The sequence below is a fragment of the Aspergillus ruber genome, assembly GCF_000600275.1.
Source record: "Aspergillus ruber CBS 135680 unplaced genomic scaffold scaffold00047, whole genome shotgun sequence".
NCBI lineage: Eukaryota > Fungi > Ascomycota > Eurotiomycetes > Eurotiales > Aspergillaceae > Aspergillus > Aspergillus ruber.
In genome coordinates this window covers 98,851-111,425 of record NW_024467343.1, presented here as the reverse complement: position 1 = coordinate 111,425, position 12,575 = coordinate 98,851, and the positions used below count along the sequence as shown (strand labels likewise).

The window sequence follows — 12,575 nt, the reverse complement described above, 5'->3', positions numbered from 1 at the left end:
TTTTTTTTTTTTTTTTTTTTTTTTTTTTTTTTTTTTTTTTTTTTTTCTCTTCTTTTTTTTTTTAACCCCCCTTTTCCTTCCTCCATACCTATTACCCTCCGTCGAACTCCTAATTCTCGACGGTCGCGATACTCACATCTATCTGTGCTTGTTTTTGCTTTTCCTCTATATACCTTATTTTGTTCGGAGAGCTCGACTCCTTCGACCGGGTATAGCCAGCGTTGTACGAAACTTTGGTCCGCGGCGGTTCAACCTTGATCGATTACCTTAACCTTTTGCTCGCACCTAGGTTTTCTCCTACTCTGACACGCTCTCGCAACAATAATAACAACACAACAACACAAACAACAGAGATCATGGTCAACAGTACAGCTGCGGTCTTGGAGCCCACATTCACGGGATATGTTGCGACCACCACAGATGCCTTGGTTCTCTTCGAAGCTTGTCTGACCGGTGTCCTGCATCATGTTCCGCGTCGCCCTCATGACCGGGAGCGCAGTCATCTCGTCCGCAGTGGAAGCGTCTTCATCTACGAGGAGAACTCGTCTGGCATCAAGCGATGGACTGACGGCGTGACCTGGAGTCCTAGTCGGATTCTTGGCAACTTCCTCGTCTACCGAGAACTCGAGAAGCCTTTCCCGCCGGGTGAGAAGAAGCGCGCCATGAAGAAGGCCAACCGTCGACCCGCACCCCCCAGCAGGCCTGGCGAGCCCTATCCGCGCCATGAGGCCGCGGGCCCGAGCTACTCCCCATCCCCTTCGTCCTCGGGTCCGTTTGGAGGAGACCGCACACATCAGTCGGAGGTGGAGCGAGCGCTGGTCGGTTCGCTTGTCGATTCGTATGGCTTCAAGGATTCGGGCCTTGTGAAGAAGACCATGAGTGTGACCGTTGCCGGTGTGACACACCACCTCGTGTCTTATTACAGTGTCGATGATGTTATGCGCGGTGTCCTGAGCCCTCCGTCGCTGGTCGAGTCTCTGAAGTACATTCGTCCGCGCATGGAATTGACTCAGAAGCAAAGCTTCCGCGCTCCGATCGATGACCTGGAGACCAACAGCATTGACAATCCCAACGATCCCACCCATGCTATGTACAGCTACCGTCCTCCGATGATGGCGCCCCCAGGCTATGCTATTCAACCTACCGCACACGCAGACTTTTACATGCATCCAAATCCGTATGCGCCCGCGCACCCGCCGCCCCCGGCCCCTATGGCAGGCTATTCAATGGCGGGACCGATTCCTGCTCAACCAGCTCCTAACCCGTACCTGCCAGCTCCTGCAGCAGCACAACCACACATCAAATCCGAAGAATACCCCCCACCTTTCCGAGCTCCTTATGCGACCACAGCCGCCTTTGAGCCGCCTAGCTATAACCCGTTGGGTTCGTCCATGCCCCCGGCTCTGAACACTGCTATTCCTAGTTCCCTGGGCAGCGATCGGAGTCGGTCTCAGTCTGAGCAGAGCCCGACTGCCTACCGGAATGCGTCTATCTCTTCGCGCAGCGTGGCGACCGATGCCACCTCTCCGATCGACCCATCGACTCCGGCCAGCTATTCCCGCGGAAGTTTCAGCCTCGCGAGTCAGTTGGATGGATCGCACCCGTCGATGGAGCCCCGAGGAGTGGCTGGTTTCGATCCATCGATTCCCCGTCGGGAGTCCATCCCATACTACGCGCGCGATAACCGATATTACATGGGCGCAACTGCACCGGGAGCACATGCCACTTATCCCCAGCAGATTTCACCGTGGACCACCACCGCGCCCGCACAGCCGCAGATCTAATCATTTCCTTTCCTTTGGCAGTTTTGTTTTCTTGGGATAGACCTGCATATTGGCCGCGCAGTTATGGTTGCGAGGCCACGTCCATCTCTGAATTTCTGTTTACTATGATGACACGATTGCAATACCTCTTTGTTTTGTCTTGTCTTGTTTCCTCGACCCACCGCATACACCCCTTTGCGTTTACTAATGTCTGGCGGTTACGTTCTTTCGTCTTTATATGTTGTTTTTCACGCGTTTATGAGCAATGGTATGGTTTGGGCGGTTCGGTCTGGGGCGGTTATCTGTTTTCTCTCTTTTTTTTTTTTTTTTTTTCTTTCTTTTTTTCACACTCTATTTTTATTTTCTTGCCTGCTTTTCTTACTGTTACTGGCTAGTACTTATACATAAGTGAAGCAGAGGAGCGTGGTGTACATGGAAGTTGAATGCTATGTTACTGGGTTGCTGTCAGTTTTTATATCCCGAGTAAGAAGTGTAGTGTAGGTGTCGTGTGGTGTGGTAGATGTAGCTGCAATAGATCCCTGCACGTGCATGTCATGTTACATTCTTCAGAGATTAACTTTGGATGTGTTGCACAGGGTGGGTTTCTGCAGATACCACATTATATTAGTTACAGTTATAGTTGTACAGCATACGGAGTATGGGGTATAGGGTATTCGGAACTCTATTATGATTTGAATATACCCGATGCGTTGGAACTGGGACGGCCTTGTTTATTTTTATCAATATTAAGTTAGTTAGGTTGGTTGAAATGCAAGTGTAAGGTTGGTTTTGGCTCTGTGTTCGGTTTCAGATTCAGATTCAGGTAGTAGGTAGGAAAGTATATAGACGCGCGGTAAGTACCAGACCAAATCGAGCATATGCAAACGGAACAATCCATCTTGAGAATCAGATCTCATGAGCTAAATACAATGAGAAACATGGCCTTATATATTGCAAATACATATCATATCGTATTTCACACGGATCTGGAAGAAAATACAGGGTTATACGAAAAAAAGAAAAGAAAAGAAAAAAGCGCTCCAGAGGCAGATACTAAATAAATCGATGATGCGTTGAACTAGAATACAGACAGGTGACATGGCCGGATTTATAGCTCATATCCTCGCATAGAGAAAGGATCTATCTAGAAACATTCCGTATAGCTGCTAAGGAGCAAGTGCATATGAAACCGGACAAGTCCCGCTGGCACTTTGGGCAGTATTGGCTGAGAGACGGAGAGATCTATGGCGAATATCACATATGGAACAGGAGCTACAGCTAGACAATATTCTCTACAAAGTAACTGCGTTTAGAAAGGAATTATGCATCAAAATTGGACGAAAGCAATTGATACAGAGGACTGAGATGAAACCATATATCTCCAGGGAGTGCTTTGTGCACGATGGAAAGAAAACAAGGCTTAATAAATCTCGAGGAAAAGCTAGAGTGTATCTCTGATAGAAGCCCAGTGTTCATACGCGAATTGAAACCCTTCCGCTGACTGAACAGATGTGTTTGTTCCACCGTCAAGTTGTACTTTCTTCATTCAGTTCTTCCAATGTGGTGCTCTCTAGGGCTTTGAAACTAGTGTGCTCATTAGCATTTCAATACATATATAGCAACAACACAAAGATGAGAGTCGAACTTTAGATTGCCTTTGTACGTTCCCAACTTTTAAAGCGGATACTGGCTTCCTGTAGAGGTAAGACGGGTTAGTATGTTACTTCATCAAGAAAGACTATATATTTTGGCATTTTGCAGATTTCAATGTGGTTTTCAGGGAGCTTGCGTAGCCTGGATAGAGGGAAAGGGGTATGATGGAATCTTGACAAATGCGCAGCAACCTTGCCCAGTTCATATCTAAGATCGAATCTAGCCTGACCACGTAGCGTACAGACATTCAGACATGCACCGCATCTCGTGATAGATTTAGCCCCACTGAGCAGCGGATATCATGGAGGATCACAGGCCAGACAGATCGGGAACTATTTCCTAGTGCTTACTATGTATGCACGATGACCACAAGCTGAGACAGGCTTCTTGCGTCATTTTTTCTTCATTCCTGCATCGAGGGTTTGGTGGGGTAATCGTTGATGGCTGGCTGAATGGTCTTTGCTGGTAAGTATGCAGTTGGTAATAGTTGTCTACTCAAGATTCTCGTAGACTGGATTTATCTGGTCTGTGATACATGGGTATTAGAAGCAGGTAGGTAAGTCTTGGGCTCTGAGCAGTGGTATCCTGCGTGAAATGCCGGGCAGTATTTTCTACCATGTTTTAGGGGGGTGACTCCATTATCAAGGTCTTCCCGCTCAAAGAGTTCCTTCGGGATACATGTAGAGTAAGGCTTCAAAGCGATGGTATAAAACGACCAATCCGAGTGATAAGACGGTAGAGCAATGCTTTGCAGTACCAATCAGACTCTACCTAATTTAGACATGATTATTAGCCAACAATGGCCATAATACTCATGACTGAAGCGAATTAATCATCCTCCAGGTGAATTCCCGTGGTGACTCCATCCGCAATTTCTATCTGACCTTCGTCAATCAGTGAGCAATCCTGGCAGGGAAACCTGGTGTTCGTTAGCATTCTACACGGAGATGATTTGAGGATGGCCATGTCATACAAAATGGTATATACAAGAGGGTCGCTTTCAACACCAAGCACAGAAATATTTTGAAGCACCTGATAATATCTCACCAAGTAGGTTCTCTATCCTACTTGGCTGTTGGACAAGTATGCTGGGGTTTCGTGTGTTTGGAAAGCATTACTGTTGTTCGACATTGTCATTGTCTAGGTGATCTTCCAATGACTCTCCAAATGACTGGACTTCTTGGAGGTAGAACAGGTCAGCATGTTGCTTCAACAGGAACTCAAAGACTAACGTATGTTATCATTTTGCGGGGTTTGTTATGGACGGTCTGGTTGGAAAAAAGGGTGTGATAAAAACAACAATTCATGTTGCAAAAAGTGCTGACTTGCCCACCTTATACCCGAGACTGAGCTTTCAGCTGAGCGGGGATCATATTCTGTCTTGTATATCGATATAGAGGGGCAACTACTACAGATACTCGTTTTGAATCATTTTCTCCATTTTTACATCTCCCGATGGATGGCTGTGGGACCTGACTATTAATGAGTTTTTGAGAACGGGACTTTCGACAAACAGTAATATCATTAGCTGACAGTGGCGCAAGGTAGTCAGTAAACCACCGAGTATATGATGAGTAAAGTCATAGAAGAGAGTGTGTATGGTCAATATATGCCTAATTAGGATAGAACAGAGCACAATAAATCAAGGTAAACTATAGTGAGCCCATTGGTTTCTAGCCAATAGTAAGTCCGTTGCCTAAATGAGAATGCAGAGCGAAGCTCTTTTCCCTCTGTTCTCTACTACATTTGAGGTGGGGATGGACGCGAAAAATGGCAATATGTGACTTGCAACGAATGTGTGAGATACGCCCGGGAGAGGCCTGAATGGCTGTTTGAGAAATCCCGATAGACTCATCAGCGATACTGACCAATTTTGGTTGACATTAGGAAAAGAAAGTCAAGGTGGTTTGATATGAGGTTCGTAGGGCATATGCATAGTAGAGTACATATATAGTTTAGTAGTGCACTGGTAAAAATTCCGCACGCATGCCTTGCAGAGATCATAGCTAGTGCAACAACACGGCTAATACCGCAACCTGGTCTTCAAGATCTATTCATCACGAGGTCTTCGAGGGAAGAGAGCTTACCGTAGACCTATATGGAGCGGAGTCGGAGCTGACTGGCATGGATACGGATACGGGGAGGGGGGGAATGAAAGGAAGCGAAGCACAGTCGCCCACTGTTGGCCCTTTTTCATGCTCACTTTGATGTAGGTGGGATACGGAGACCTATATCGCGCACATACGGAGTAGATGAATGTGGACAGACTGACTGAGATGAAACTTGTGTTTAAGTATTTTGCGCTGAGATTAGTGTTGTGAGCGGATGTCTGCTGGACCACGGTTGTGGTAGTATTTTTTTGGCAAGGAGAAAGACGCGACACCAATATGTGAAGGATTGATATTGCAAAACAACTGATTCGGGTCTGTACCGTCAATAAAAAGGAAGGTAAGCAATCCTGATAGTTAGCAGAGCCGGGTGCTGACAGTAGATCAATGACTCGCGATGGATCAATTAATGGTATAGCATCCTGATAACTAAATCGTATCTGACTGTGTCTATTGGGGCCAAATCCTTGGTGAAGATGAAACCAGGCAAAAGGCACAAGTATTGCCAGAATGATATGCTGACCTGGTGACCCGGCAGTGATTATTTCGGGAATCCTGTGGTGAAACCGGTGATCAAGAACGCCATGTTGATCATTGGTTGTCATGATCATGATTGTTGGATTTATTGGAAATAGTCAGCCGGGATAAAATGAGATACTTTATTCTGCTCGATACTTCATAGATAAAGTAAACACGGGGGCGGGGTTGTATGAGACCATGACTCCGGATTGATAATTGGCGTTAGATTAGGGTACTAGCAGGTTCCACAACATTAATAATGCACTATTAGTGAGACGCCAACAATGTCGCCAACAGGTCATGCGAGGTATTGTTGTTATGCTAGTGTACATCGTGCTGGGCACGGAGTATACTTCGGAGTACTGATCGATTCGATTGCGAGGCCGAGACGCTGATTATGCGATCACCAGAGGATTCCGGCCTTGGTATAAATCTGTCCATAGTACGGGAAGATATTACCCCGTAGTGGAGATAAGTGTCCGAAGTCTCCAGCATCCCGGGATGCAGTCCTCAGCCTCCGTTTTTAGTTATCGATAGCCGGATTAAGCGAATGTCTCCAAACGGCTTTGGGCCTTGTCTCGGATATTAGCATTGTTACCGGTACCTTTGATTGATATTTTGAATCCTAAATAGCATTTATCTGACAGTTTGACTGTGAGCGTGGTGGAACTTTATAGGGTCTTTCGGTCTGTACATACAAGCAGTGAGATTGATTAACACGTACAACACGATGTCTGGACCTTGAAAGAACACGCATATGATTGGTCAACGGTTATGCGAGTCGAGCGGGCGTACATAAACGGGGACCACAGAGTTATCCAGATCGGATATCAAACTCAGAATTCGGAAATCGCCACGAACACACGGTGCATAATTCAATGCCTATGCACCGATCATTGTGCCGGCAATCTCACTCAGCGATTACGACGACGTGGTCTCAAGGATTGGTTTGTACTATTGACTGCGTGATAAACGTTGGCGGTATGCTGCATAGTATGCCCGAGGGTGCAGATGCCTGCAGAATGTATGTGCGCACATGGCGGTGTGTTATCGCGGTCTGAGATAGACAACTAGAGTTGATGAGCCCTTTGTACCCTGCAAATCTTCGGGTATAGTCGAGAATATAGTCAATAGCGCCGTGATGCGGTGGCCCAATCTCGTATCCCCTTGTGTATACCTGGTAGAATTGCAGGGGTTTCGGCGACCCAAAACGGACATACAGGATGACTGACTGTAAACGCCGTAATCTCCGCCTATGGAGACTCACCTCGACTCATCGTGAGCCATGGCTATCGGCCAATTGGGAAGTAGGTATATCTTCGGGACCCGCTCGTCGGGTAAACCGCCGCTCACGGACGGACTCAGCTATGCTGATAAATCTCTTCAAACAATGCTAATGAATGATTCAGGCGTTGGTTTGCCAGAAAATTCTTACGGCAAATGTTGAGCACCAAATCCACTCGGGTTTGAGGCTACTTCATAACTCCCGAGTATAATGTGCATACCCTGCTGCACACCTTACAAATCCAACTTTTTTTTTCTTCATTTTCTTCGGAGTTAAGACTAATGATGCAATGCTGAATCCGTATATATGAAGCCTTTCCCTTCTGTCTTTCCTTCTCTTTTCCTTCTCTTTTTCTTCTGGTGTCCCTCTCGCTAATTGTCAATTGTCTTCCCCGTTGGGATTCGGTGGCTCTGCTACTGTTACTGTGGCTGTCTGATTGGTCGTTCATAGATCTTCCTATGTCTATTCAACTATTCTATTTTTAATACCTTTTTTCCATTTTATCTGAACATTTCATCTTCTCTATACATATACATAGTAATTGTCTATTGTTTATTTAATCACCATCACCATGGCCGACAACCCCCGGCCGGCGTTGGGGGCCTCCGCAGGCCCAGACCACGCCAATCCCACCAACACCACTACCACCAGCCAGCTTCACCCTCCAGCCGCAGAGACAGATGACACTTCTTCCACCGCTAATTCCTCCCAGCCCAGTCTCGATGGCCGCTGGGGAGAGCGGGACCAGGGCGAGCCCGTCTCGCGCCGCGGCGCCATGGAGGACTTTGAGGAAATGCGCCGTGAGTTGACGCGCCTCAGTCAGTCGCAATCGCATCCCAACAACGGTGGTCGTTTGCGCTCCCTGACCTCGCGCCGCGCCAGTCACCCCAAGGATGAGGAGAAGGGCGGAGAAGAAGAGGAAGAAGACGAAGAGGAATATGGTGGTTTCGACCTCAACGAGTTCTTGATGAGTGGCCATCTGGAACGCCGCACGACTGCCGGTGAACCCGCCAAGAAGGTTGGCGTGGTGTTCAAGAACCTGACCGTCAAGGGTGTTCTGACCGGCGCGTCGTTTGTGCGCACGCTGCCTCACGCCGTAGTTGGTACTTTCGGTCCGGATCTCTACAACCTCCTCTGCAGCTTTATTCCTCCTTTGCGCTTTGGCAGATCTCCGCCGGTTAGGGATCTCCTGCACGACTTCACCGGTACCATCCGTGAGGGTGAGATGATGCTCGTTCTCGGACGCCCCGGTGCTGGTTGCACGACCTTCCTCAAGGCCATTTCCAACGACCGTGGGGCCTACGCTGGCGTCGAGGGCGAGGTTAGCTACGGTGGTCTCTCCGCCGAGGAACAGCACCAGCGTTTCCGCGGCGAGGTCAACTACAACCCAGAAGATGACCAGCATTTCCCCAACCTCACCGTCTGGCAGACCCTCAAGTTCTCTTTGATCAATAAGACTAAGAAGCACGACCGCGCCAGTATCCCCGTTATCATCGATGCCCTGCTCAAGATGTTCGGTATTACCCACACCAAGAACACTGTTGTCGGTAACGAGTATGTTCGCGGTGTCTCTGGTGGTGAGCGTAAGCGTGTCAGTATTGCTGAGACGCTGGCCACCAAGTCGTCTGTTGTCTGCTGGGATAACTCCACTCGTGGTCTTGATGCCAGCACTGCCTTGGATTACGCCAAGTCTCTGCGCATCATGACTGATGTCAGCAAGCGGACTACGTTCCTCACCCTTTACCAGGCTGGTGAAAGTATCTACGAGCTTATGGACAAGGTTTTGGTTATTGACCAGGGTCGCATGCTCTACCAAGGTCCTGCCAACGAGGCCAAGCAGTACTTTGTTAACCTCGGTTTCTACTGCCCTGATCAATCGTATGTCTCCCTTTTTTCCTTTGATAAATTGATGCTGACGGTTGCAGTACTACGGCCGATTTCTTGACTTCGCTCTGTGACCCCAACGCCCGTCAATTCCAGGAGGGTCGCGAGGCTTCGACTCCCAAGACGGCCGAGGAACTCGAGGATATCTTCCGCAGAAGCGACACCTACAAGCGTATCTTGGACGACGTGAGCAGCTATGAGAAGCAACTCGAGGACACCAACCAGGAGGACACTCGTCGGTTCGAGAAGATGGTTGCGCAGTCCAAGAGTAAAACGGTCCCCAAGAAGTCTCCCTACACTGTTTCTCTGGTGCGCCAGGTCCTTGCCTGTGTGCAGCGTGAGTTCTGGTTGCTCTGGGGTGACAAGACGTCTCTCTACACTAAGTACTTCATTATCGTCTCCAACGGGCTTATCGTCTCGTCTCTGTTCTACGGTGAATCTCTCGATACTAGCGGTGCTTTCTCCCGTGGCGGTGCTCTGTTCTTTTCCATTCTGTTCCTGGGTTGGTTGCAATTGACCGAACTGATGCCTGCCGTTACCGGAAGAGGCATAGTCGCTCGCCACAAGGATTATGCGTTCTACCGTCCGTCTGCCGTGTCTATCGCTCGTGTAGTCGTTGATTTTCCGGCAATTTTTTGCATGGTTGCTCCGTTCACGGTTATCGTCTATTTCATGACTCAGTTGGATGTGGATGTGTCCAAGTTCTGGATTTACTTCCTCTTCGTGTACACGACCACGTTCTGTATCACCTCGCTGTATCGGATGTTCGCTGCCTTGTCGCCAACTATCGATGATGCTGTCCGGTTCAGTGGAATTGCTTTGAACATTTTGATTCTCTACGTCGGTTATGTTATTCCGAAGCAAGACCTGATCAGCGGTTCCATTTGGTTCGGATGGCTGTTCTATGTGAACCCGATCTCGTACAGTTACGAATCTGTTTTGACGAATGAGTTCTCGAATCGAAACATGGAGTGCAGCCCGTCGCAATTGGTGCCTCAGGGCCCTGGTGTTGATCCGGCATACCAAGGCTGCGCCCTGACTGGTTCGGAATTGGGCAGTACGTCCGTCTCTGGTGCTAATTACCTCGATTCCAGTTTCCAATTCACACGGAGCCATTTGTGGCGCAACTTTGGTGTGGTTATTGCGTTTACGGTCCTGTATCTCCTTGTCACTGTCCTTGCTGCTGAGTTCCTTTCCTTCGTCGGTGGTGGCGGTGGTGCGCTGGTCTTCAAGCGCTCCAAGCGCTCCAAGAACCTCAAGAAGCAGGCTGCCAAGGGCAATGATGAAGAACAGATTGGCGGTGACGGTGCTGCAGTGGAAGGACACTCGAGTGGCAACGAGACCTTCAACCGCCTTTCTTCCAGTGACCGGATCTTCACTTGGTCCAACGTCGAGTACACGGTGCCCTACGGCAATGGAACACGCAAGCTGCTGAACGGTGTCAACGGATACGCGAAGCCCGGTCTCATGATCGCTCTGATGGGTGCTTCCGGTGCGGGTAAGACTACCTTGCTCAACACCCTAGCCCAGCGCCAGAAGATGGGTGTGGTGACAGGTGACATGCTGGTCGATGGACACGCCCTTGGTGCCGACTTCCAGCGTGGAACCGGTTTCTGTGAACAAATGGATCTGCACGACAACACTTCGACCATTCGCGAAGCGTTCGAATTCTCCGCCATCCTCCGCCAGGACCGCAAGACCCCGCGCCAGGAAAAGATCGACTACGTTGACCGGATCATCGACCTGCTGGAACTTGAAGAGATCCAAGACGCCATCATCGGTTCGCTGAGCGTCGAACAGAAGAAGCGTGTCACCATTGGTGTCGAACTTGCCGCTAAGCCCAGTCTCCTGCTCTTCCTTGACGAACCCACCAGTGGTCTGGATAGTCAAGCGGCGTTCTCGATCGTTCGATTCCTCAAGAAGCTCTCCCAGGCCGGTCAGGCCATCGTCTGCACAATTCACCAGCCCTCATCCATGCTCATCCAGCAATTCGACATGATTCTTGCGCTCAACCCCGGCGGTAACACCTTCTACTTTGGCCCCGTCGGCAAGGAAGGCGCAGACGTTGTCAAGTACTTTGCGGACCGTGGTGTCGTGTGCCCTCCCACCAAGAACGTTGCGGAATTCATCCTCGAGACTGCTGCCAAGGCTGACAAAGTTGATTGGAACGAGGAGTGGAAGCACTCGGAGCAGAACCAGCGGATTTTGAACGAGATTGCGGAGATTCGGGAGGAGAGAGGCAAGTTGCCTGCTCCGACTGCTGGAGAACAGTATGAGTTTGCGGCGTCGACGTTCACCCAGATTGAGCAGCTTACCATGCGGTTGTTCACACAGTACTGGCGCGATCCGTCGTACTACTACGGAAAGCTGTTTGTCAGTGTTATTATTGGTATCTTCAACGGATTCACCTTCTGGATGTTGGACAACTCAGTCGCGAGCATGCAAAACCGGATGTTCTCTATCTTCTTGATCATCCTTATCCCTCCTATCGTGCTCAACTCTGTTGTCCCCAAGTTCTACATCAACCGCGCTCTCTGGGAAGCCCGTGAATACCCCTCCCGCATCTACGGCTGGGTCGCATTCTGCACAGCCAACGTTGTCTGCGAAATCCCCGCCGCCATCGTGACCGGTCTCGTCTACTGGCTCCTCTGGTACTACCCTGTCGGCTTCCCAACCGACTCTGCGTCCGCAGGATACGTCTTCCTCATGTCGATGCTCTTCTTCTTGTTTCAGGCTAGTTGGGGACAGTGGATCTGTGCCTTCGCACCCTCATTCACGGTCATCTCCAACGTCCTTCCCTTTTTCTTCGTCATGGTCAACCTGTTCAACGGTATCGTCCGCCCTTACTCCGACTACCCCGTCTTCTGGAAGTACTGGATGTACTACCTCAATCCGACAACCTGGTGGATGCGCGGTGTTATCTCCTCCACTTTCCCATCCGTCCAAATCCAATGTCAACCCTCCGAAGCAACCCGCTTCAACCCCCCCCCTGGCCAAACCTGCCGGGATTACGCGGGTAATTTTGTCGACAATCTTACCAAGGTGGGATACCTGCTCGATGACAACGCCACGTCGAACTGCGGCTACTGTCCCTACAAAACGGGGAGCGAGTACATGCAGAATCTGAATGTGCACGAGGGCGACAAGTGGAGGTGTTTCGGTATTTTCCTGGCGTTTGTTATCGTGAACTGGTTCCTTGTTTACTTTTTCATTTACACTGTTCGTGTGCGTGGTTGGTCATTTGGAATGGGGTATGTGTTTGGTTTTGCCGGGTTGTGCGTTGATAAGGTTAAGGGGTTATTTAGGAAGAAGGAGTAAGCTTCTTTTCTTGCTTTGCCCCCCCTTTTTTTTTTTTTTTTTTTT

At 49.2% G+C, this 12,575-nt stretch overlaps 4 protein-coding genes across 4 annotated transcripts; all 4 read left to right on the top strand.

The window, feature by feature from the left end:
* The first annotated feature begins 52 nt into the window (after positions 1 to 52).
* Positions 53 to 2,093, top strand: EURHEDRAFT_417356 (camp independent regulatory protein). The gene has a single exon (XM_040783179.1). It carries the CDS (start codon positions 357 to 359, stop codon positions 1,782 to 1,784), a length of 1,428 nt encoding a protein of 475 aa, XP_040634264.1. The 5' UTR covers positions 53 to 356; the 3' UTR covers positions 1,785 to 2,093.
* Positions 1,878 to 2,232, top strand: EURHEDRAFT_289670 (uncharacterized protein). Its single transcript, XM_040778226.1, has one exon. The coding sequence runs from the start codon at positions 1,971 to 1,973 to the stop codon at positions 2,169 to 2,171; it is 201 nt and encodes a 66-aa protein (XP_040634263.1). The 5' UTR covers positions 1,878 to 1,970; the 3' UTR covers positions 2,172 to 2,232.
* A 40-nt stretch (positions 2,233 to 2,272) lies between these two features.
* EURHEDRAFT_289666 (uncharacterized protein) lies at positions 2,273 to 2,557 on the top strand. Its single transcript, XM_040778225.1, has one exon. The coding sequence runs from the start codon at positions 2,318 to 2,320 to the stop codon at positions 2,516 to 2,518; it is 201 nt and encodes a 66-aa protein (XP_040634262.1). The 5' UTR covers positions 2,273 to 2,317; the 3' UTR covers positions 2,519 to 2,557.
* A 5,342-nt stretch (positions 2,558 to 7,899) lies between these two features.
* atrF (ABC drug exporter AtrF) lies at positions 7,900 to 12,530 on the top strand (the record flags this gene model as incomplete). Its single annotated transcript, XM_040779468.1, has 2 exons — positions 7,900 to 9,206; positions 9,254 to 12,530. 2 exons carry the CDS (start codon positions 7,900 to 7,902, stop codon positions 12,528 to 12,530), a joined length of 4,584 nt encoding a protein of 1,527 aa, XP_040634261.1.
* Between the last annotated feature and the right edge of the window lie 45 nt (positions 12,531 to 12,575).